Source organism: Glycine max, chromosome 1, assembly GCF_000004515.6.
Source record: "Glycine max cultivar Williams 82 chromosome 1, Glycine_max_v4.0, whole genome shotgun sequence".
Classification (NCBI taxonomy): domain Eukaryota; kingdom Viridiplantae; phylum Streptophyta; class Magnoliopsida; order Fabales; family Fabaceae; genus Glycine; species Glycine max.
Window position 1 is genome coordinate 55,696,937 of NC_016088.4, and position 26,045 is coordinate 55,722,981.

General features: G+C 30.5%; 3 protein-coding genes and 1 pseudogene across 3 annotated transcripts; 1 reads left to right on the forward strand and 3 right to left on the reverse strand.

Annotated features, from left to right (window-relative positions):
* The first annotated feature begins 3,881 nt into the window (after positions 1-3,881).
* On the forward strand, positions 3,882-5,141 carry LOC100787499 (bifunctional dTDP-4-dehydrorhamnose 3,5-epimerase/dTDP-4-dehydrorhamnose reductase). The gene is made up of 2 exons (XM_041017144.1): positions 3,882-4,452; positions 4,532-5,141. Exons 1-2 carry the CDS (start codon positions 3,916-3,918, stop codon positions 4,976-4,978), a joined length of 984 nt encoding a protein of 327 aa, XP_040873078.1. The 5' UTR covers positions 3,882-3,915; the 3' UTR covers positions 4,979-5,141.
* Positions 5,142-6,849: 1,708 nt separating this feature from the next.
* LOC100788028 (hydroxymethylglutaryl-CoA synthase) lies at positions 6,850-12,168 on the reverse strand. Its single transcript, XM_003517405.4, has 12 exons — positions 11,928-12,168; positions 11,279-11,385; positions 10,589-10,721; positions 10,104-10,247; positions 9,768-9,926; positions 9,443-9,516; positions 8,825-8,900; positions 8,586-8,641; positions 8,413-8,500; positions 8,099-8,239; positions 7,860-8,009; positions 6,850-7,292 (listed from the first exon to the last, which is right to left on the reverse strand). Exons 1-12 carry the CDS (start codon positions 11,988-11,990, stop codon positions 7,068-7,070), a joined length of 1,416 nt encoding a protein of 471 aa, XP_003517453.1. The 5' UTR covers positions 11,991-12,168; the 3' UTR covers positions 6,850-7,067.
* Positions 12,169-16,941: 4,773 nt separating this feature from the next.
* Positions 16,942-19,653, reverse strand: LOC100809950 (molybdenum cofactor sulfurase). Its single transcript, XM_003516638.5, has one exon. It carries the CDS (start codon positions 19,417-19,419, stop codon positions 17,590-17,592), a length of 1,830 nt encoding a protein of 609 aa, XP_003516686.1. The 5' UTR covers positions 19,420-19,653; the 3' UTR covers positions 16,942-17,589.
* Positions 19,654-23,314: 3,661 nt separating this feature from the next.
* On the reverse strand, positions 23,315-24,227 carry LOC102667490 (protein HOTHEAD-like; annotated as a pseudogene).
* Between the last annotated feature and the right edge of the window lie 1,818 nt (positions 24,228-26,045).

Below are 26,045 nucleotides of genomic sequence, written 5' to 3' on the forward strand. Positions count from 1 at the left end.
TTTTTCCGATATAAGTTGTAATGAACATGTACCAATAAGAAGCATGTATCAATTCCTATTCTGTTGGAATACGACTGTGTGATATCAAGTAGGAGTTAAAAGATTGAATATTATAAATAAGGATAAAATTCATAAATTCAAACCTTAAAATTTTAGATTAAAGTGTAATGTTAAAGTTATTTATATGATTTGTTGATTACTTGTCACGTCAATATGTTATTTGTCTGCTAATTTCTTGCTCTTATATAATTGTGGTTTTTTCTTGACATATTTTTGTATTTTTAAAAAGTACAACTGTTTAATGTATACGAAAGTTTTTCCTATAATTTTTTTCTCTCTGTAAAAAAAAAAAAACTTGTTCGTATATCCCCATCCCGTTTGTTCCTCCAAAGCTTGCTTCATTTCGGTTGCTGTCGCTACCAATTAAATTTTGCTACATTCTAAAACGTTCCCACACGTGTGTTATATTGTCACATGGATCTCCTTCCCAGTTTTTAGCCAACACAAAGGCCATCTTGACGTTTGTGGTAGCATCAACTACTATCTGGTATTTGAAAAAGAATTTCAAAGCAATTCATTTGTTGCTAATCAACTTTTCAACATCATTAATGTGCTGGTATATGTAAGTGTGTGTTTGGAAAAAAGTTGAGAATTGAATCTTTCACATGCATTAAACATGTGAGTGCATGTTTAGATTTTAGCCGGGGAGAATTCAAAAATATTTTTACTGGTAAAATAATAATTTTTTCCTTCATTTTGTATGTCAGAATTTGCAGTTGAGCATTGGAATTTGAAGGAAAAAAAATTTAATCCAAATATAAACTAAGTACTTATGACGCTCTTTGGTAGAGAGGATAAAAATAAAAATAAGAGACGAGAAATCCTCATAAAACCCGCCTATATTATTTTTTCTCTATTTTTATCCTCTTCCTCTCTATTTTCCCTTACCAAACATAGCATATTACTGTGCGTTTAATGCACTGGAAAGAGGAAAATTTCATTGTATCAACATTCCAAACACACATGGTACTGACCATTTATTTGAATCTCAATAGAACTAAATTAAAAAGAATAGTAGCAGCATTTCTTGGTCAATTAATTGTATCAACATTTTTTCATTGTACTAGAGTCAGGTGATCCAGTAAGGATCTCTATGCTAGAGTACGTGATTCACAAGAGGGACATGATATATGCAAATAAATTATGTTTAACAGATAATAAATCAGGATCTTTGGATCTTTAGACTTATAAATGATAATAATGCGAGTCAAACTTAGATCTACTAAAATCTGATTCTAATCTATTTTTACCCTTGTTTATCATTGTCATTATCATTCTTGTTATTTTGTTATTACCTGATTATGAAATAATCACTATTATGATGAAGATAACGACGATAATAATAATAATTAGTGATATATTTTTAATATTTTAAGAAGATAAATTTGATGTGGAAAATTAAAATTAATTGTAATGATCTAAACTGTTTTTTTTTTTGTCGATCTCATTAGTTGAAAGTGTTTAAGAACTGTTTATTCTTTTTTAATGATTAGTTAGGATGAGCACATTTTACGTTCTAAAGTGCAGATTATATTTTAGAGAAGCCCAATCCCAAAATTTTACATATAGCATATTAATTTGTAAATTACGGGACAAATATTTATATCATATGTAAATAATTTTTTATATGAAAAAAAAAGTTGGCAGATGGGTCACTCCTTGATAAGAAATCCATTGAAAATGAGATCATTATGATTTGAGAAGACTCTCCATCGCAAATTTATAGGTTACAGAAACATGTCATCTACAATTTTATTCTCTTGTGCATGTATATATGCGAGCACGACAGGTTTCCTTTCAGTGTCACCATTGGCATCGTGGCGATTTCAGGATCGACAAAGGACTTATATTGACAAGAAAATATGAACCAACAAATACCCACAACACGATTCATGTCACATATATTCAAAATTTTAATTGACAGTTAATTTGATGTTTAATTATTCCGAGCAGCAAAATGCATAAACTTAACGGTGTTTAATCACGAATGCGACTCATTGGGTTAAGGTTTTTGTGATCTCTGAGGCACAGAAAGAAAGAGGATATGTACCAAACCAAACATGTGGCAGTTAAACAATTTTATAATTAAAGTGTGTTGTTATTATATCTTACTAACATACTCAATTATCATTATTGGTGAATTTTATTATCCAATCTTCTTCCTACACATTTTATTATGTTTTAAATTTTACCACGTTTTACTATCCAAGTATTTTTTTTTCACACATTTTATTATTATGTTTTTTTTTATTTTTTCACATTTTATATCATGTTGATAACAAAAATGATATTTTTTTAAAAAAATTAATGACAAAATAATGTCATTTTTTACGAACACATAAAAACTTCGTTACATATTTAATGGATCGGTAAAATACACAAAAATTAAAAAATATAATAATAAATGTGTGGGAAAAAGTTGGGTGATAAAATTTAAAAAATAATGATGATTGGATGATAAAATTTACACTTAAGTGTAATTTTAAAAATCAAATCAAGCTAAGTTGACTTTTATTAATCATATATATACTATATATATTTAGAATACTTTTAGATTACATAGATTTTTTTCATCATCACTTTATTAGTGTAAAATATTTATTATCTTTGTCATGACTAATCTTTGTTAGCAATTTAAGTTATCATTTTTAATAAGATTTTTTATTCCAAACACTTTATTTTCATATATTTAAACTTGAGATTTTGTTTAAAAAATTCGAATGTAATTTTTTCTGATATCAATAACTTGTTAGTAAAGTATTTTACACAAATATTTACAAACACATACAAAATACTATTTAATTTTTTTAATTTTAAAAGTTTCAAAAATTAATTTAATATATGAAAATTTTAATGGTGCTTTGAAAATATTTAATTATAATTATATTTAATTTTAATTTAAAAAAATTAGAAATCAATTTAAATAATTTAAAATTAAAATTAAAATCTTTGAGAGAATAGTCAATTAAAATCTTTGTGCATATTTATTTTATTTAACATAATGGACGAAAAACGTGCGTGAGAGCGGAGATTGGAGAAGGTAGTCGACGGGAGGCAAAGAATAAAATATTATTAAATTAAGATTAGTTATTTAAAATCAAATATTAAATTAACCTATAATTCATCAAGACAATATTTTATCCGTATTCATCAAGACAAATGCATACAAGTAACGCCACATGATGAAAGAAAATTCTCTGTGTACAACTTGAAATAAAATAAACAAGAATCAATTAACTTTTCAGTAATTCAACTTTTCATATTATAATTTTTTATCACTCAATATTCTTAGCAACTTTTAGTTCTTTAATAATTTTTTTCATAATAAATTTTAGTCCTTTAAAATATTTTTACCCATTTTTAACCTTTTATTTATTTTCATTGCTTAAAATTAATCTCAAATATAAAATATATACAATACTAAAAAACTGATAAAATAAAGACTAATTTTGAGAAATAAAAATAAATAAATAACTAAAAACAGACAAAAAATTACTAAAAGAAAATTAATAAAAAAACGAAAAGTTATATAAAAAAATTTGAGAAACTAAAAATTGAGATTTAAAAAAATTGAAGGAATAAAAACTTATTTAACTCAATAAACAAATAATATAATAAAAAGAAAGCAAACATTATATATTTTTATTTTTTGACTGCAAATATTATATATTTTTAGAAAAACACTGAAGTGTACAGTTCATTTTTAGGATGGATGAGGAAATGGAAGAGAGAAGTAAAGAAATGAAGAAAAGAGATAAAAGAAAAGAAAAAGAAAACATCTCATAATCATATTTCTGTACAAAAAGTTTAATCGATATAAAATTTTGACCATAATTAATATTTAAATTTTGCTTAATGTATAATTTTTATAATCACCGTCGCGCTCAGTGTGTGTATATAAAAGAGAGAGGAGTAGAAGATGGCGAGATTGTATTGGGAGAGAGGATGGGTGCAGAAGCAAATGGCGGCGAGAAGCAATTGAAATTTCTGATCTACGGTCGCAGCGGTTGGATTGGTGGTCTACTGGGTAAGCTCTGCGAAGAGCGCGGGATCCAATATGAGTACGGCACCGGCAGATTGGAGAACCGCTCGTCGTTGGAGGCGGACATAGCGGCTGTGAAGCCCAGCCACGTGTTCAACGCCGCGGGTGTCACGGGTAGACCCAATGTGGACTGGTGCGAATCTCACAAAGTTGAAACCATCCGAACCAACGTCGTCGGCACTCTCACCCTCGCCGACGTCTGCCATCATAAAGGCCTCATCCTCATCAACTACGCCACCGGCTGCATCTTCGAGTACGATTCTTCCCACACTCTCGGATCCGGCATCGCCTTCAAGGAACACGACACTCCCAATTTCACCGGATCCTTCTACTCCAAGACCAAAGCCATGGTACCTACTCTCTTCTTACACTACCACAAGATCTTATCTTTTCTATAAACATCGATATTCTCTCTATGTGATGTGACAGGTGGAGGATCTGGTTGGGAACTACGAGAACGTGTGCACGTTGCGTGTGAGGATGCCGATTTCGTCGGATTTGTCGAACCCGCGGAATTTCATCACTAAGATCACTCGATACGACAAGGTTGTCGACATTCCCAACTCCATGACCATATTGGACGAGCTTCTCCCAATCTCGCTGGAGATGGCCAAGCGGAACCTCACTGGGATCTGGAATTTCACCAACCCTGGAGTCGTAAGTCACAACGAGATTTTACAGATGTACAAGGAATACGTGGATCCGAACTTTACATGGAAGAACTTCACTCTGGAGGAGCAGGCTAAGGTGATTGTTGCCCCTAGAAGCAACAACGAGCTTGACGCCTCTAAGTTGAAGAATGAGTTTCCTCAACTTTTGTCCATCAAAGACTCCCTCGTTAAGTATGTATTCCAGCCAAATCAGAAAAAGGCATAACATAACTTGGACATGTTATGTTAGTTTACCGTTTTAATTTACATCTTCTTCTGCTGACCATTTCAGATTTTCCTTCGTGTGTTTTGTTGCATTTAATTTTAATGTTATATTTGTATTTTTTATTATGATATGAATAAACTAGTTGTTACCTACTTAATTTTAAGTAATCAACTCTTGCATCATCTTTTTCTCTTGTTCCAGTTTTTGAGTGAGAGCGAGCCATGGACTCATTTTTGCTATAACGATTAATGAAGAATGATTCTTGGCTTCTTCAAACTACGAATGATTGAAAAGCGAAAACGAAGCAACACGTCTTTACGTGTAGTCATTTCATTATGGACTCAATTAAAAATGTTTGGGCCTAAAGTAAAGATGCATCCAGTCAGGACAGTATTATTATAATGAGAGACACTTGGGGCCATAATATTGTATTAAGCCTAAAATATAATTTTCATGATTTATGAGGATATTTAAAATTCATCCTTCTAAAATTTGTAGTATATTTTTTTTCTTACAAAATTAAATATATTATTTTTTGGTACAAAACAAAATTTAAACATCTAATATAAGTGTTGTAAAAAAATGTCATATTTGACATAAATTATATATACTATCAAATGTAAAAAAAATGTCACATTTATATCGAATCATTATTATAGGCTCGGATTTATTATAACCAATTTCCGAAAAAAGAAAACACATTTCCAAAAAATATTCCACGTTACACGGACCCACCAAAAACAATACCACATGGAATTAGAAACGTAAATATTGTATATATAATCCTTTTTCTTTAAAGACTAACTCCACATATAGTTTATTCTAAAAAATAATCCACTTATAGTTTCATAGTCATTAATTTTATTTACTTTTATAATTTATTTGTATTCACTTATACATGACTTTTATTCACTTAAGAAAAATATAGGATAATGTGCAGAAAGAAGTGTTATAAAAGGTTTTGGAAATATAAATGTTTGTGTAACTTAACTATATAAAACATGCATGTTAGGGTAACCATTAGTGTAAGAGCTTTTATGGGCAATATTTTTTTTTTTACATCAATAGATATAATCAATATCATGACAATCATAACAGGAGGCGTCAAACGAGTATAAAGTACCACTCAGAGTAGCACATCCTGCATCTTAGGTGATAAAAATAACCCATGTTATGTAAATTGTTAAAAAATAACACCAAATCAGTAAATAATTTTTTTAAAACCCATTTTTTTTTTGTCAAAAAGTTCAGGATACTCCATCCATCAGAATTTTTAGTTGTTTAAGATTAAAACACATAAATTTCTGTAAAAAGAAAAAGATTAATACACAAATTCAGTGAAAAAAGATTAATACACGTAAATTAAAAAAATATTTAATAGAAATAAAATAGTTATATTTAAACTAAAATGTTATAATTTAATAACTTTATCTTTGATGCACTAGTAATAGTGAGTATTAAATATGTTGTATATTTGAGAATAAATGTTAATTAGACTTTGAAATTTTAAAACAACAAATTTTTTCAGAAAAAAAAGGTTAAAACAACTGATGAAATGGAGGGATTACAGAACAACTATATACAATGATGTATTATTAATATAACACTTGTCAAGAAAAGGACGACAGAATCGATTCAGGTGAAGATACTGATAGAAGAAAGTCTTGTACCTGTAAAAAAAAGGATAGAAAAAAGTCCAAGAATGACGCTAAAGAAAACTATTAAAAGAGATTATATGATAAATAATCCTAAAAATTTGATTTTTAATTGAGTCCAACCCCATCATGTGATTCATATAACCCACCTGAATAAAAGTTATTGCAACTTTTTTTTATTCAAAGACTAATTTCCATTCACTAAAATGCAAAAAATACACAGAAAAAGATAAAATTTAGACTTGAGTAACTTTTTTTTTTTGTGTGTACAAGACTTAGACTAGAGTAACTAGCTACATCTTAAAAGAATACAATAAAATGTTTGAATCGATAACACTTGCCACCCCAGAAACAATTTACCAACAGAACTTCGCAAATAACAATACCCTTCCTCATTCTAGGCGAAGTTGACTGCTGATTGTACATGCTCAACATCAGTGGCCATTAGCAACGCCATTAGCAATCACACCGTTCTCAGCGTGAGTCAAACTGCTTTCTTTAGTTTTCTTTGAATAGAATCTCCGATACATGGAGTCAACTTCAGTGAGATAGAATGTGCCCGGAGATAAAAGGCTACTGTCCTTGCTTGTCACAAATTCCTTCGCACCATATCTATGCTCCATTAACTTCAAGTTTTCAACAAACTCCTCCGGGGGAAACTGCATTAAAAAAAAATAAACTCATCAAAAGACTATTCAACACAGGGTTCTGTTTCCACCATCTTAACAAACATTGCAACAATAATCAAAACAAAGGACTGATCGACTTCAACCATTTATTGTCCCGTTGACTTTTAAGGTATTATTAATCTTCAAGTTCTAAGATACTTCAGAAAATGATACATCTATCTTTGAAGTTTCTAAAATTTCTGGAAGGACACAACTAAAAGGAAATTTCTTTAGCACCTATATATGCATGCTTGATTCAACTAAATTTAAGGAAATAATTACCCCCTTAGAGCTTTAAAAAAATCCCCCAAACATGCAATAGTATCTGACAGTAACTATATAAACCAAACACTAAAAGTAGAAATCAGGAATTCTTTTATTGAATCTGTCTCTCAACTTGACCTCTACCAAATTTGTCGGTTGTCAGTTATCAGTTAAATATTTGTTAAAACAAATGCATTCTTATGTTTTCGGCATGGCTACGTTCAATTTAATATTAAACCAGAATAGCACATGTGGAGCATTTCCATGTTTGATTAGACTTTTATAGATCATTACCTCATGTCTTGACTTCAATTTTCCATCGACATTCATCACTCTAGCCATGTTTGACAAGCTAAACGGATGTTGACTGTCTCGTAATTGCAAAGAAAACATTGTGGCAGTTAAGCCACTTCCGTATGAGAATAATATCACCCTCTTACCTGCCTGAAAATTGAAAAATGTAAATATTCATTAGAAAGCACGAAACATTGTTGTGAAGAAGCTTGATCATAGATAGTGGTCAGAACATTCACCAATGTGCTATGTTTGTTGTGAATGAGGGAGGCAAATGCTGCATAAAGAGACGCAGTGTACATGTTTCCAACTTGCTTTGGAATCAAAGTAGTTGGTTGTACCTTCTGATCATATAGAGGCTTTGCAAGTAGCTGGGATGCCTACAAATTAATAATATAGCACATCATCGGCAAAAAGTTTCAATACTGTCCATTTGCAATAGAATTCTATAAATGAACCTTAGATTGTTTTCCAACTCAAGGTCAAAAAGGAAAGGTAATCAGTATCTAAAAGAAACAGGAGATTATTGATTTTTGGGGATAGGATCTCAAACCTTTTCAAGATCCCGACTTTGGTAGCTCTCATCACCAGATAAAGTTGCAAAAGGTCCCAGTTTTTCTTTGGCAACCTCATCCGCAGAGCTGCAATCATAATCAATATTAAAACACCTTCACATTAACAGATTGAAAACGAAACTTTTTCAGAGGATGGAGAAATGAAGAGGACCTGGAATTCATCAAGAAGTCATTGAAAAACAACCGAGCAAAACTCTTCTGTACAAGCTGCAGAAGCAAATGGAATTAGAAGAAATATACAAATAGACATACTAAAGAAAAACAAATATACATATTAAGAAGATACATCAATGAGATACAGAAATATATAGAATATGTTACAGGGAGCAATATTATGCATCGTATGGAGTTGGGAGAAAAAATACAAGATCCTTAAGAAATCTAAACTACCTTGTTATAAGGAGAGTGAAATACAAAGTATTCAGCATCAAAAAGAGAAAATTGTTTTCCCTGGAATTTCTGAAACCTGCAAAAGTAAATATGGTTAGGTACTTCATTGGTCAGTTATTATTGATGCTTTGAACACAATACAAGTGTTAATACAAATATTATCAGATTTATTTATCTTCGACTAGTAAGTGGAATGCTAATCAGCAGGACAAGCTCAGTATCCTGTCTAGCTCGAATTCCTCCATTCTTACAGTCAGTTCTTTTCAATTTTAAACCTTGATGGGCCCCATTTAGAATATAAGAAATGCTAACAACACAAACTCACCTTTCCTATTTCATGAGTCTCACTCGTGATTTCGAATAAATTTCAACATGCGCACAACTCACATCATTACATCATTTAAGATTTTGAAAATGTGATTTAGTGTAACAAAAAAAAATGTCAATAGGGACCAAGACAGGCCGGACTCAATTTGCATTGAGCCAGTAAAATGTGGAGTAAACCTATATCTAAATTGGGTTATTTGGGCTTGACTCTTTCAATCAATTTGAATGAGTTCAATTTTATATTTATAAAACATATGTTTGTGATAACTAAAATTAACATTAGAGACTTACTTGTGACAGAAATTCTTATAGCAAGAATCAACAGCCATGAGGTAACAAGTTTGTGAAAGCTTTCCATCAACAACCTACAGCACAAAAAATATGTGAATTTATTGCAGTTGGCATCCTGAAACTCTATCAGCAGGTTATGGGTAAAAGTAAATGGATGTGAACAATCAAATGCTATCCTTCATGTCACATCAAGACAAAAATAAAGTGAAACTTGCAAGGATAATTTTGATCATCACAAGGGAAAATAATTGCAAGTTGTTTTTCTATGTTTATGATCCCAAAAGGTAAATGTTATACAGAAATGAAAAGGGATTCAAAAGCTTACTGGATATTCACTGGCAAGATTAGGTTTGTAAAAATCGTAAACATGAGACATATGACTTCCTCTCAATTTGCTTTCAAAAGAAATGGGAGCATCAGGACCAATTAGCATGGCAATAGCAGCAGCTCCTCCAGTAGGTCGGGCAGGTCCTTCAGCATAGACCTGAGAAAGGAAACATTTTACAAAAGCTTGAAATTAATCCACCATCATTACGACATAATCTAGAACTTTGAATTAGGAAGTTGTATTGTCCTTATTACATATAAGAAAGTGCAAAGCATGTTTAGTATTGCTGAATATAGTCCAAATTCAACGTGAATGTTTAGGAAATTATCTTACTGCACTGTCAGTGCAGACAACAAGTCCATAGCGTCCATCCCATGAATTGCTCTCCACCCAATTGACACAATTAAACAGAGCAGCAGTTCCTCCATAGCATGCATTAGTTGAATCAACACCCTCAATGTCAGTATTTCCATATTTCTGTTTGTTTCAAACAAATAAATGAATATTGTATTAGAAACTAAAGGAAATAAATGATGTGATTGAGAAAATTATATGATAGAACCAACCCAATCTGATTATTAACATTATAAATATCCTATAAGACAGTAAAACATTACTTAATAACTTTATATAAAGATGGTAACGGGTTAGTATTAGGATGAAAAGGGCACAGCTGTCAGCTAGGTATAAGCCACTTTAGCCGTGTGCTCTTTTGACACACCCAAATTGCTCAAGAAATTTCATTCCAAGATTAAATACGTGGAACTAAGGCTGAATCATATATCCAAAATCCACGTGGTTAGACACTGAAGCTATACCTCGAAGATCTGCATCAGGAATGTCTTGATGGATTTGCTTTTGTCTATCACGGTCTCGCTTCCAACTTCCAGACGACCGATTTGTTTAGGATCAATCCCATACTTCTCAAGAAGAGAAGTAACCACTGTCAAACTGAAGATGCAATATTAGTCTTCAAGAAATGAGATTAGAAATATTAATTATAAGCTTGAAGATAAATCTTCAGCACTGGAGTCCTATACTCCTATTCAACATTAAACATGCCAAAACCAGCCACTGAGTGTAAAATATATTAAAATGGCCTCAAAGTTCAACCGTATGTCTAGTGTCACGCAAGACGGATAAAACAATAAAATTACATTAAGACTAAAAGATCACAGAAGATTAAAAGATTCATTTTAATCTAAAAGAGACAATACTAGTGGTACATAATGCAAAAATCTAATGACCTTCTTGTGGTTTTAAATGGTTCATGACAACATCAAAATAGATCAGATTATTCCATGTATCCTGGAAAAAACTGACAGAGCTAAATCTTCATCATGGGTGGCTTGTAAGTTGTAAAACTTACTTTAGCATTTACAAAATATAATGTATTATGATATCATAGTCAATAAAGGACAAGGATAACTCGGAAGCAGGGATACTAACTAGTAACTACAAGCAACAACATGACAAGTCCAAACACAATGGCAAATCAGAGTAGAAACCTCATTGAGATGACATCTTCTACTTCGGTACAGAATGACATGCAGTCTTGGCCAAGTCCAATGGTATACTTCCCTTTACTGGCACCATCATGAGTCTCCAATGCTTCCTGCGTGTGGTTATGTGAAGAAAATGAAAACCTTACTTAAAAGTCAAAAAGGTTGAAGCAACATCAATTTTATATCAGTGAGATAAAAAAAACAGTACAAAAGAAAATAAGGTCCGAGACACGATGCTTCGGAAGTATCGAGAGTATTGTATAGCTTCAAAGAAAAGAAGCATGGGAAAATCAACAAGAAATCAATAATTTCGTAGAGCTTATGATTTCCAGCTAGCTCCTTTCACATGACAACTCATCTAACATAAAGTGAAAAAAATAAAAATTCGAGACCTCAGTCACAGCATCAGTTTGCACCAAAAATGGTTGGAAAATCGATTTGATGCACCTAAGAAAACCGTTACTGATTTGATCCAGTTCCAACTCATTGAAATAAAAGATACCGCACTACTAAATCTTGAATGAATTGAGTAACAGTAACCGAAAACAAAATTCGCGTGAGCAAAGGTTCTAGGTACCGAGCTCAGCTTCCGCGGTTGTTTTGGAAAACGTTAAAAGACAAACTGAAAAGAAAAGAGAGAAAATGGGGTGACCTGCTGAACGCAAGCGGGAGGGAAGTAGATGTCAATGGCGAGAATCCCCACATTCTTTTCCATTTTGTGTTTGATCGAGTGCAGAGAAACTCACATGGCAAGTGTTGGGAACTTTAGCATATATATAAAGGAAACAGCCAGTGGTGAGGTGTACAAGTAGAAGCAGGACCCAACCCAAACACACACCACGTCCTTTTCTCTTTTTTTCCCTTTTTTTTACCACCGCTTTGCCATTTAGCCCCAACCAACAACCACGCAAGTCTCTCTTGCAATATTATAATTACCAATCTCCCTTTTCTTCTCCCCTTCACTTTCTTGTTATGATTATATTTCTTATGGATACAAGTTTTTTAATACACTCATTTTTTTATTTTTTTTTATTCAAGCCAAAACGAAAATCGGATTTAGCCAAAGAAGAAGCAACAAAATATTTACTGTGAAAAACAATAATTAATCTTTATCATTCATTGAAACATAAAATAAATATTTTTCTTCCACCATAATTTATTATTAACTCTTAAAAATTAAAAATGGGTATCTTAAATTTGTATATAATTATTACTGACTTTATTTTACTATAAATTATGTTAAAAATTACAATGAATATACTCACTTTCTCTTTCATTTTTTTTTTTACCTATTTTTCTCTTTCTTTCTAAGATTCGTGGAACAAAATCAGATAAATCAAACACAAAAATAGAGTAGTTCTTCCCAAAAAGGTTTTTGATTTTTATATATTATAACCACAGTTTAAAAATCATTATTATGTTAATTACACATGTGGAAACACATCTAGGCCAATAAATATTGTTATTATGTTAAAATTAGCTAATAAATATTGGGATAAAACAATGAATCTCAAAGAATATGCTACTATTTGCACTGTTGAAGGGCCCCATAGGCAACTTTAAAGTTTAAAACATGTGCCGTTGCAATGCGAGCCATATGCTTCCCAATATATAATTATTAGTGTTTATTGCAACTGTAGAACCGTTAATCACTTACCAAGTTACCAAACTCTTTTTTTTTTTTTTTTTGAAAAATGTTTTTCTTAACAATCTTGAATTGGTTACAATTTGAGAGAAAAAGAAAGAAGAGATAAATTATTGATTTTGATTGATGATATATTATGAGAGAGAAAAAAAATAGAATTATTAATTGAGTGTTTGAAATTATTGGTTATCAAAATATAACCCCTGATTTTTGTTTTCCAAACAGAAGAAGAGATGGTTTAAGAAATAGTTGGTAAAACGCAAAAAAATGTACTCCATAAAATGAACATCTCTTTGGCATATTGGTATTTATTTGATGGATAAAATTATGTCTTGGCACTCCATCCAAGTCGTGGATGAAGATTGGAGGCTTCTTGTCTTCAAATCAATTTGATGGGCACAGCACAAAATTAAGCAAGATACAGTTGGCATGGCACCGAGGCTAGCTAGTATCTAATTCATCATTTTTAATTACATTGCTAGTTATTTGGCCGTTCACATGCTGATGCTACAATCGGACGTGAGGCGAGCTAGCTTAGGGTGATGTACTTGATAACGTAAGTAACAGAGGATTAATTCTATCCGTGTGTAACTTTACTTTAAATTATCTTCACAAAGTTCTTGCCTTCACATGCACCTATGACCTATGTCGTTCTTCAGTTAGGATTTTAAAATATATTTTAAGTTAAAAAATTATGTGAATTTTAAAATATTTTATGAAAATGTAATGATTTTTTAAAAGGCTTTTATGATTTAAATTTTAATAAATTTATAAAATATAAATTCATAAGATTTGATTTTTTTTATAAATTTAAGAGATTTCAAAAAATTTCATAAATTTTTACAAACATTCAAACTCATAAGAATTTGTAAAAAATAATTGATAGTTTGTAAATCTAAGGAACTTTTAATATTCTTAATTTTTCCATAAAAATAAATAAGTGAGTCATATGATTCTTTTTTATCATATTATATTCAATTTTTGAACACCATAAATTTTATTCTATTCACAATTAAAGTTAGTAAATTAGTTTTTGTTAATATAAGTTTTTTTATGGCAAATGATTTTTTTAAAGACAAAGTAAAATATTATATTGGTTATCAGAATAAAAAATAATATCCACAAGTCATGAGAAAAGATACCTTCAAGGACAAATGCATCATGAAAAAAATAAAAGATTCCTGATTGAGTTCCAACTTTATACAATAACTATAACTATAAACAAGTTTTAATATATAAGATGAGTTTCAAATAATTTCACCGATTATTATAAAAGATTATGAACCTACTCATTAACCAAATCTCCCAATACCAAATCCCCCAGAACATTTCATGCAAAATAAAAAAAATGTATTCTTCATAATATTAGTCAATATCTAAAATGTATTCTTCCCAATACGTTGCATCCCAATATATTTTTATTCTTCATACATAACAGTACCGATAAAATATAAACAATATTTCTTTTATAACTCAAACTATTTTCACGAAATGTCCCATCCCAAACATAATATTAGTATAAAATAATCTCTGTAAAAAATAATAATTAAAATTTATAAAAAATTATGATCTCATATAAGATAAAAATATTCGAATCCTAAATTATTTAATTAAAAAAACACAAATTATTATTACTTTATGATAAGTATTATTAGTCAAGATCTAATCTAATAGAGGATTAATTTTTTGACGGCCGTACGACAGCCTCGCGCTTCACGTTGCCAAAAAGAAAACTGCATATAAATGAGGCCCATTCAATAACTCATAATAAATGATTCTTTATCTACCTCACATTCCACGCTCTGCACGAGGGGACACGGTTTGGTTTATTTTTTTTCTTCCCTTCAATGTACAAGACCATGTTTTATGTCTTGTGGTTTAGGGGATTTGGCACTATTTGTATGGTAAGAAAAAACACTAAATTATACTTCATTCGTTTTTTTTTATCTATTTTTTAAAATTTTTTATGAAAAAAATTAGAAATATAATAAATTTTTTAATTCTAATAAAATAGTTTTAAAATTCTTTATTTTATTTTCTCTCCATAATAAATGCACATGTAAATTAAGTAAAGATTAAGAAATAAATTAGGATATAATTAGTAAAATAATAATTAATATGATTTTGAAATTTACAAATGAGAGATAAACAGAAACATAAAAATTATAAAAAATTAACAATTTAAAATGAATGAATGGAGTACTATTTATAAAAAAAGGAAATAATAAATTTTATTAATTTGATGATATATACTTAGTTTATCTCAAAATAAGTATTCTCTTAGGTAATTTTACACAGACAATTTTTTTAATAAATAAATAAATAATAATAATTTTACAAAGTTAATCTTATTATTAATACAATCTTACATTAAAATTTAAAATGAAATTTATTTAAAATATTAAAATAACTTAACATTTAATTAAGGATTTTTTTTCAAATACAGCGCGCCACTTATTTTGAAACGTAGAAATGATAACATATTATTGAATTTAAATTAAACAAAATTTTTACGAATGAAATTTATAAGCATTTACTGTAATCTCTCTAAGGTTATTTTTCAATAAAAATTAGAATTCCACTTTGATAATTCATGTCATTAAGTTTCTCATTAAATGTTAATATAAATTATCGAAGTGAAACTTGAATTTTAATTAGATAATAATATTAAAAATAGCTAAAGAAACACATCCAAATTTAATAACTATTTTTTAAATATCAAACTTATTTAAAATGAATAAATTTTAAATTTATAAGTCTATGTCTGCGTGTCTCATTGGATATTAGTTGGGGAAAAATAATCTATTTGTACAATAACGAAAGGTATTTTCTATCATTTTTTATTTTAAAAATTAATAATACAATGAATATAATTTATTCTGAAAAAAATATTTAGTTGAACTAATTAAGGAATCATATTTATAAGTTATATCTTATTTACATTTAAAAAATAATTTTATTTTATCAAATAAAAAATCATTTTTTACTTGCATTTAAAAAATCATATCTAAACATAAAATATTTTTAAAAAAATTAAATTTTTACAATATAATTTTTTCAAATTTATTATTACAAATTCAAATGTTAAATTAATTCTTGAAAATTCATTTTTTTCAAATCAAGCATACCAAAATTTAAAACAAGCATAACTTAAGATGTTAAAATCAATCAAATTTGATAGGCCATCCAGAATATTTAATAAAACGTGAGTTACAAAAATTACCCAGCTTTTTATGATTCAAAAAACAAATTACTCGGCTAAGTTTGAGTTAAGTTCTTCTAAAAAAGAAGTTTGAGTTAAGGATGATTTTGTGTTAGGTTGACTTCACCAACTCGACTTAATCAAAAAGAAAACCGATCTATCTATCTCTGTACACTTAATAAAATTGACTTTAGCTAGAGCCTACATATATTAACGTCATATTTAATGTTATTGATATATATATGTGTGTTTCGACTTACCTTTTGTTGTTTGTTAGTCTCGTAGGAAAGAAAATAAGTGAGAAGTGAAAAACAAATTAAAATAAAATAAAAATCAAATGAAGAAAATTTAGTGAATGAAATTGAGAAAGTTTAAATTAGTCTAGATCAATTTAGATTTGAATTTATCCGAAATTAAATTATCCCTATAATCATCTTTCGTTAGATTCTCACCACAGTAATAGTTACAAAGAGAGATTATAATTACTAATGTATATTTTAAAGTTTAATTTGAAGTTTATATTAAGATAAAGAGTTATTTATTATAAATAAAAATAAAATATTAACCTTTTAGTTAAAAGAATTTGAAACAATAATATTAATTAATAAAAGCTAGCTAATTGGTCAACCAAGATAACTAGTGGTCTATACTGAGAATGAGCCAAGAAATCATCTGCACTGCCAATATACCAATGTTAACATATGTATTAGTGTACTTTGGCAGGTGTTAGTGTGTTACATGAGTATATTAGTGTCACGTCAACAATCATGCACCTATATATCAACGCAATGAGTGGTGAAAATGGGTGTCTGATGTTACACCAGAAAATAGATTAGGGATTTTTTTATAGGATTACAAAATCGAGAAATGGAAGAATATAAGTGTAATAAGAAAAAATGTCAGAAAGAATCCTTGTAATTTACTCAAACGATAAACTATAACAATAATGTGGTTTTTTCCTTATTAGGTTACATGTCGCCACCAACAACATACGTAACCAGGTGAATTGGGCCAGCGATCCAATTTTATTCTTCAAACCAATCGTCTTGGTTATTTGGGCCTTTGGGGTTGGATTCAAGTTACTTTTCTATTTTCATCAAATTAAACTTTTAAAATCTCTTCCGACTAAATAAATAAATAAAATTAGAGTTTCTAATATTAACGACAAAAACATATAATTGAAAGTTAACATAAAATAAAAATAAAAATACCTATTAAGAAAAAAATCATATATTAATGCAAAAAAAATCATATTCAACAAAATCAGATAATACACCAAAAATAGAAAAAAAGAAAAGAAAAGAAAAAGAACAATTTGAGATGATGTTATCACTTATTAGTGTCCGAGGGATGCAGACATGCAGTAGATTAGTAGACAGATACATTGTTGAACAGTACGGAAATATAGAAATTATATGGGTATAACATAAATGAAAAAAAAATGATCGAAAGCAAAATGGTAACAACTCATATATAAATGGTTTTGTGATTTAGAGCCAAGTATCTCCATTTCTCTTTCTCCACAAAGTCTGCATCTAGGAACCTGGAAAGAAAAGCCCATAGCCTGTATAGATCTTCAAAGTTTGTCAAAAAACCAAGTGAAGCTGTCACCACAGTTATCCCAAAACCACTGCTCTGTGTCTTATTAGGTTGGCCCAACACTTTCACCCTATGCACTTTGCTTTCCAAAGTCCTTTGTCCCTCTTCATCACTCTTGTCCGAGAACCATATGTTTTGCAAAAAAGCACTACTTAAAGATACATTGTTCCTATCTGCTAGTTTTTGTACAATTGCAGGATCTACCTTTTCTCCTTTCCAATCAAACACATTAAATGCCACAGCAGGTCCACGGTGTGAATCTATCTTAGGTCCATATATCCTAATTAGAGAAAGCCCAGTTGGAGCATGTGGATGTTGAAGACTAATTAATGCATTAACCAGCCAATTGATAAGATACTTACCCCTAATACTAATTGCTATTAGCCCCACCGAGTCAGCATGGTCCAATCCTCTACACTCAACCTCTAAGCCTCCACTCACCGTGCCAAATCTTTCTCTACATTTACCTGACTCGAGGGATGCGCTTAAGCTTAACTCCACAATTTCTGTTGAAAACACTTCTTCAGTCCCATGTGCTGACACTGATTTTGTTTCAGTTTCTTCATTATCCATGACAAACTCTTGTTCCTTTGGTTCAGTTTCTTGTCTAGATGCTGGAAACAGGCCTACAATTCCCATGCTTGTAGCATTGTCTGATTCTTTTAGAGCAGAGATAGTGGATTTCTTGATAAATAAGCACCCAAAACCTGATGGGTTTTCACCAAAGACTTTGTAAAAGGAACATACCATAAAATCAGGCTTAAACATAGCGAGGCCCAATGTGTCCATCTCCTTAGATCCCAATGCACGTGCATCAAGCAAGACATGCCACCCATTTTCCTGTGCCAAGGACATCCAAATATACGAATAGGGTGTTCCAGTAACATTTGAATGAGGTGGGAAAACAAATAAACCTCTTTTTCTCTTCCCTCTTCTACTCATTATCTTTTTCTTCAGTTTTCTGCTCATGATTCTGAGACTTGGCCAGAAGAACTTAGCTGACGAGACATGAACTCCTTGCTCCTTGCAGGTCTCAATAATCTCATCCACTGCCTCGCTCTTGTGATCATACACTGTAAGAAGCTCTCCATCAGGATGAAATTGGAAAGAGTCTGCTACAAGTTTGAAGGCAGAAACCTCATTGGCAATGAAAACAAGGGTGTAATCAGCTTCTGAGATGCTCATAAACGCCATGATTCTTTCTCTGATTTTGGATTCTAATTCCGATTCCTGGCCGCCGTAGAGTATCTGAGAATGCAAAGTTACAGGCTTGTAGGAGATAACAAAGAAGGGTGGTTCAGGCAAGGATGGAGGAGGGCAAGAAGATGAAGAAGCAACTGAAGCCGTTTGCTTTTGCTGCTGAGCGTGGGAGAAAAGGCCATATCCAGTGTAGTCAAAACAAACATTGGAGGGATTCAAGTGGTGATATTCTTGGTCACGAATTCGATCAACTTGACTAGTGTTGCCAAATGAAGGGTATGCTCTGGTGAAGTTAATATAGGACTCTTCCAAAGAAGGGAGAGCCTCATGGTTGGTGAATTGGGTGTGTGGATGAAGAGTGGTAGATGTGGCTGCCTCAAAGTCATGGCTAGAATTGGGAGTGTTATGAGAGTTGTCAGAGTTGGAGGCAAGAAAAGAAGAAGGAAAACAACCATTGTAGCAGGGCTGTGATGCTCCCCCTGCGCAAGGTGGATACATTTTCTTTCTTTCACTTTCAGACTATTCTGTTATATTGTCTTTCTTTTTTTCTACTTGTATTCATTTTCATTGGAAGTTTCACTAAGTTGGTTGGTTTAAATGTCTATGTTCAACAGTCAGTCTTTGTCCCTTGGAGTATTCCACAACCCTTTTCCATTGACTATTTTCAATAAAATTTAACGTAAGTCATAATTTTATAATTTTTAATTGTTAACTCTACCCTTATACAAAACATTTTCGCTTTTAGTACAATGGCAATTTACTACACTGGTGATATTGATCGACTACGGCATCGTTTGATTTCACACCATGACACCAATGAATTTCCTTGACAAACTAATATTGGATTGATTGGGTTTGCTTATCAGATTAGGTATGTGGAAAATCACTATCCGGACAGCAAAGTTCGTTGGTCCATAATACGTACCTTGCTTTACAGCCTTAGACAATATTATGAAGGAATTAAATTAGTATACTATTGGAGTTTGTAGAGTATTGAAATTAACTTGAAAATTCAGAACCTATACGATGCTGAAATAGGAAACAAACAAAGCTAAAGGGCGAAGGCTGAGTTTTCATAGTGCCCGGGCACTATCACGAAGACCCGAAATTCTTCTTTGAAATTATTCTGTTTGTCTTTATCTGTGATATTTGCCTTTTCTAATTCACTCTACTGATTCAACTTTTGTGATTACACTCACGGAAAACTTTTTATTAGCATCATGTCATTAAATTGGTCATTTAGCCATAATTTGGCCCATTTTTTCTATGGAGTACAGGTTTTTTTTTTTTTGTTTTTTTTTACATTCAATTCAAACTTCTTTATTTCTCTTCCCTTAATTTGTAGTAAATAAACGCTCTGTCATGGGTTTTACAACACAAATATGAAATGTCCATCATCATGAGTGTAAATGGGAAGTCGAACGAGTGTGAAACACTCCATGTATGTGTAAGAGCCTAGGTGTAGGTGGGACTCATTATGATTAGTCAAACCGTGTAATTTCCGCCCAAGACATAAGAAATTTGGTTTCGGAAGCTTTGATCTTTGATAATATATTATAATTCAAAAATTTAAGATTTATAAGTATTTTTTTCACTTACATGTTTAATTTTTTTATTTTTATTTAATGTGAGACTCAACTCACACTTAAAATTTATTTAATATTACTTTTTATCATATTATTTATTATCTCATTTCTCTCTATTTTTTATCAAAATTTTCTCTCTTTTAGTTGTATAATTTATTGTATGACCTGTACCAATAACATCTTCTCCATATATAACTTAGAATAGTTGTATTAAATGAAATATTTTTTACTAGTTTTTCTTTAATGAAAACATTTTTAAGAAACTTTCTCCATCTCTTTCAACATATCATTATCATCTTTATTTCTAAATTCAATTCAATATATTTTTTTAAAATTATCAATTTTAAGTAACTTTGTATCAAAATATGAATTATTTATTATAAATTTAAAATATAATCTATATGTTCAAAAAATTATTTGTTATGAATTTTAATATTAATGTAATTTATGTATTCAAAAGCATTCATCTATTACAAATTTCATTATTACAATATATAAAGAAAATATTTTCTTTTGATCTCCACATTTTGTCAAGACTATTTTGTTCTCAACACTACCTACTAAAATTATTCACAACTTCTTTAGACTCTTATTTTCTATTTAACTTTACTCTTTCTTTATGTTTCATTTTATTGTTATTTTATAAAAAATATACAGAGGTACCCTCTTTCTCCTAGTAATAATATATAATATATTTTACATAATTTATGTATTATGGGTCCACCCTGCACCATATACATTTAGAGTTAATAATATATTTTACAGTCTAGTTTTTATAATTATTAAAAACATAAATTAATAATTATAATAATTTTTAAAAATATTAAAATTACGCAAGTAATAAAATAATTTAGTTCTTAAATATCTTATTTGGTTATTCGTGTTATTTATTAATTTTATATATTATTTAAATCAAACATACTAATAGTTAATAATTTAGTATATGATTTATATAAACTTATACAGTATATAAATAAATTGTTCAAAAGCTTATATATTTTAATTTTTCATACTTGTCTCTTGTAAATCCACTCCAACCAACCTCATGATCCCTAATTGCAGCTACTTTTCCTTAAGAACCTTTATATGATTAATAGACTATTCGTATATTTTAGTCTAAAATTAAAAAATAATCTCATTACATTGTTCACTTTGTTTTGTTGAATTTAATAGGTACTTATTGTTAATGCAACACGTTTTATATTGTTAACCAATATAAAAGTTATTCTTTTTTAAATTAGTTATTATAAAGATTAATAAATTTATATTCTTCATTAAAGTATGACATTCCCATGATCCTACGATTTGGGATGTACTTGAGTGTGGAATAAAGTTAGCGCTGAAACATACCTTATGCATATATAGTTAATTAGAGCATCTCGGTCAAAGTTATTTAACTTGTTAAGAACCAGCGTTATAGATACTCGTTCAATTTTACCATTAGAGTTAAATGAGGTAAAAGTCACGTGTAAGAATAGTTTCTTCACAAAAACTTGTTCTTAAGACAAATAAATTAACTTCTGGTGAGATTCATTAAAAAAATATAAATGTTATTAAAATAAATAGTTGGAAAAATTCTTAAAGAATGATTGCATACCCAACCCGTAAAACGGTGTAGAAGGAGAAAAGTAGAGCAAAGTGCATACACTAATAATTAAGCTAAAATCAGTTACCGGGCAACTCTCCTTTGGCGGAGAAAGAAAGCAACATGAATCATGCAACTAGTTCGCTTATTATATAGTCCTTCTCAAACTCTATTGTAAATCTAAACACATCTTCCAATATGGCTTCAGAGAGGCCATGTAGCATATGCTCCTGGATATCCTTTCATTCAGTGCTGTGGTGCCTGTTTTCTACGCATTCCATGCAAAGCTATCTTTTTTATCTTAAAAATTAAAAAGTCACCACTATTTTTTACTCCATCGTCATAGATTCTTTGCTTGCTAGCTTTTCTCTTTGAATAAATTGCACCTTACCACTTTGGAGTTTAAGTTTTTAAAAATAAATTTTACAATATTTAATATTACTTAACTAGCTAGTTCAATTTTGGCTTAACTTGAAAAATAATCATCAATATTTTCTTAACTTTTAGTCACAAAGTTTAAATTTCAGGGATTAACGTACACAAACTAATAATTTAATTTGAGGGACAAGTTGAGAAAATATTATATCATAAGTAACTAATGTGTATCATAAGGCGGATCCTTCTCTGCTCCTCTTTAACCTTTTTCATTTCACTGGCATCATCTTGCTTCATTTTCTTCATTCTCTCTCTTTCCTTTTGTATAATTTTTTTTACCGTGAAGGCAACAGTGCTGTAGTAAACTAAGGATCTATTTTGGTTAACTATGATTTGATAAAAAAAAACTAATTTCACTTTTCTTTATATTCATTGAGGAACACATAAAAAATGTTCTAGTTGTAGCCGCGGCTAGAGGAATTGTAAAAAATGTTCTAATTGAAACAATATTTATTCCACTGTTTTGGCTTTGATTGAGCAATGCGACAGCAGCCATTCCTTATCTTTCTCATTATGAAGTAACTTCATTGATAAACCTAATCTGATTCTCTCATTGACCTATAACACCATTTGATGAACCTCAAAGAACATATATATGATACACACTACTCGGTTTCACCGCTTGCAAGTCCCTCACTCAAAATTTTAACTCCCATATACCTGCACCAAATTAATCAAGAAAACAAGAGTTAGAATATTGAGCAGCAACCATATACTTACATTCACATAGAGATTGAGATAGTACATGCGTAACTTCCAAGCATCATAACAGTGACTTGGGGATTAGTTCCGGGAGAATAATTAATCGATAACGCGGAGAGCGTCGACGCCAATAACCTTATAATGAGCATCAACGACTCTTCCAACTTGGCATCCTCCGTTGTAATGCCATATGATCATCACAGTGTCTCTGCAGAACTGCTCCAGAGAAGTTCAAGTGTTGCATGTTGTGGTACCTGAACCGAGAGATTCTCGATGGTTCTCATGCCACGCACGCATCTCTTCAAGTCTTTGGATCAGTGGTTTGTAGCTGCAACTCACCCGTTGAAATTGGACCCATTATCTTCTCCAGAATGAATCCGCCCCTGAACGATGGTTCTAATATGATCGAAAGTGAAGCCATTGTAAGGAAGCACCCCTACTTCCAACAATCCACCCCGCACCGCTGATTGCCACTGCCGCACAATCGCTCCACCCATTCGTATGACTTCTTCACCAGCTTTCCATCCCAACCAGCTTCCCTAACAACAACACATCAAAGAAGAGGTTAATTGTGACTAGTATTTGGCATGCATTAATATTTAATATTGCATTTGCTTAATTATGTTTTTTTTATTGGCAAATTATAGTTTTTGTTAGTAGAGGAATTAAACTCGCCACCTTTTTTCATCTCTTTTTTTCACCTCGTTCAAGCAGCAAAACCTTGTGATTTTGGGACAGGGTCGCTGCTAAAGGGCACCCCGCCGTCCCCCCACCAATTATGATGTACTCGTACTCGTAGTACCACACGCTTGGAGCTGAGCTTGCATTATTCTTCATAAACGTATATTTCATACCTATAAGTATATGTATAAAGTCAACCACAAAAGTATGTTAATGTCATTACGTACGAACGTACCTCTCTGGGAAGCACCATGTTTAGGAGAGAAGAGAATCCCAGCAAGAGAAAGCAGAATCAGCCTCCACCACCAAATTCCCATTATAAGTGTCTTGTCTGGCACAGCACAGCTAAAATTGAAGCAATGATTTGTGAATCCAAGTTGTTTTGGTTTGTTGTTCTGCTCATAATTCATACCAACCTATAAAGCGAAAAGCTTAACGATACCCGCGGCTATAAGTTTCACTAACGTAAAGATCACTTTCTGTTTTTGTGGCACAAACCGGAACCAAATGATTCAAGAAAATGCACGCTTTGTGATTTGTTTATTGGAGTTTAAGTATAAGGAATAATCCCACTTTGAATAGAAGTAAAAAAGTTGACCATAATACAAGTGAATAAAAGACTCTTAAACTTTAGTTAGCCGTGTACTTACAATTTCTTTTGTCTGGCCCAATTTATTGCACCAACCTATCCGAGTGAGAAAATTTGTATATATTTCTTAATTGAAAAAAAATGTTATAATCTGTACTTTAGTTTTCCTTTTCTTTTTCTTTAGATTCCTTGGGTCATTTTTAAAGTTGTTGACTTGTTGCTTATAAGAGTTGCTTAAAGTTAAATGATCTTATTTAATAAATTTATCATTAGAGTCAATGATATATGTTGCTTATATAAACAATGTTAATTACTTAACCAAATTTAAATAATAAAAAATATTTTTTCAACTATATATAAGTAACTCATTTAATGTTTATCATTGGATAAAAAAATAATCAAAAATTCTAATTCTTAAGTGGAGTATAGGATCTAACAAAAAAAATTAATTAACTCAATAAACAATCTATGCATCATAGATACTCTTTGTGGTAATATGGACTGTGGTGATCAGCGCCATCCTGATTTCATAATACTGAATCAAATGGATGCATAAGGTAAATATGAGTAAATTTTAATAGTGATTATGTGATAATGATAACTCTAATTTTGGATCTTTAGATGATAGGTTTATACTTTAAAAGTCATGTGCAACATCATGAATATTATGACATATGTAATTATACTTACATACTTTTTTTCCCACTGGTTTCGTTTGTATGTTGTAGGCAGAAAGACCATATTTTCTTTTCCACTAAATTGCATTTTGGCTCCTATAATTTATGATATGAAATTTTCGTCTCTATATTTTTTTTTTCGCAACAATTTTGGTCCAATCTCAATTTAACATATATTAATCGTAAAAGTTAACGTTTGACTAATTATGTATTAGTATTTTGATGATTAATCCCAACAACACAATTATGATTAAATGTGATATAGTGCCAAAGGGGGTCGTATATGTTAAATTGAGAAATGAATCAAAATTATAAATTTTAAAAAAACTTGGAGATTAAAATTAAAAAAAAATGAGACCAAATTTGCAGATTATAGATTATAGGAAAATAAAAAATATAATTTACCCTTTATTTTTCTTTGTTGAGAAAGACCATGGTGTAATTACATTGATGACAAAAACGTTAGGTCAGATTAGTGATGAAAAAAACGTTAGGATGGACTATCTATTTTATTTTAAGTACAGACCAGACATATTTTTTATGGAAATGAGAATTGGAGGAAGAACGACCATGAAACATTTTTTTTTATCAAAATAGTTTTAATAATTTAATAATTGAAATACAAAAGTAGTCAAGGATAACCTATATATATTTAGGTTATAAGCATAATTTGCGTAAATATAATGGCATTTTCAATTTCGAAGTGAAGAACATCCTACACATAACATACACAAAAAGTTAATGTAATTTTTTTAGTATGATATGCATGACGTAGATTTTTAATCTAACGATAATGTTTTAGTGAAATACATGCTTGAAAGAAACTACTCGCATTCAATATGCGCGTTAGAGATATGCAGAGATAAGCA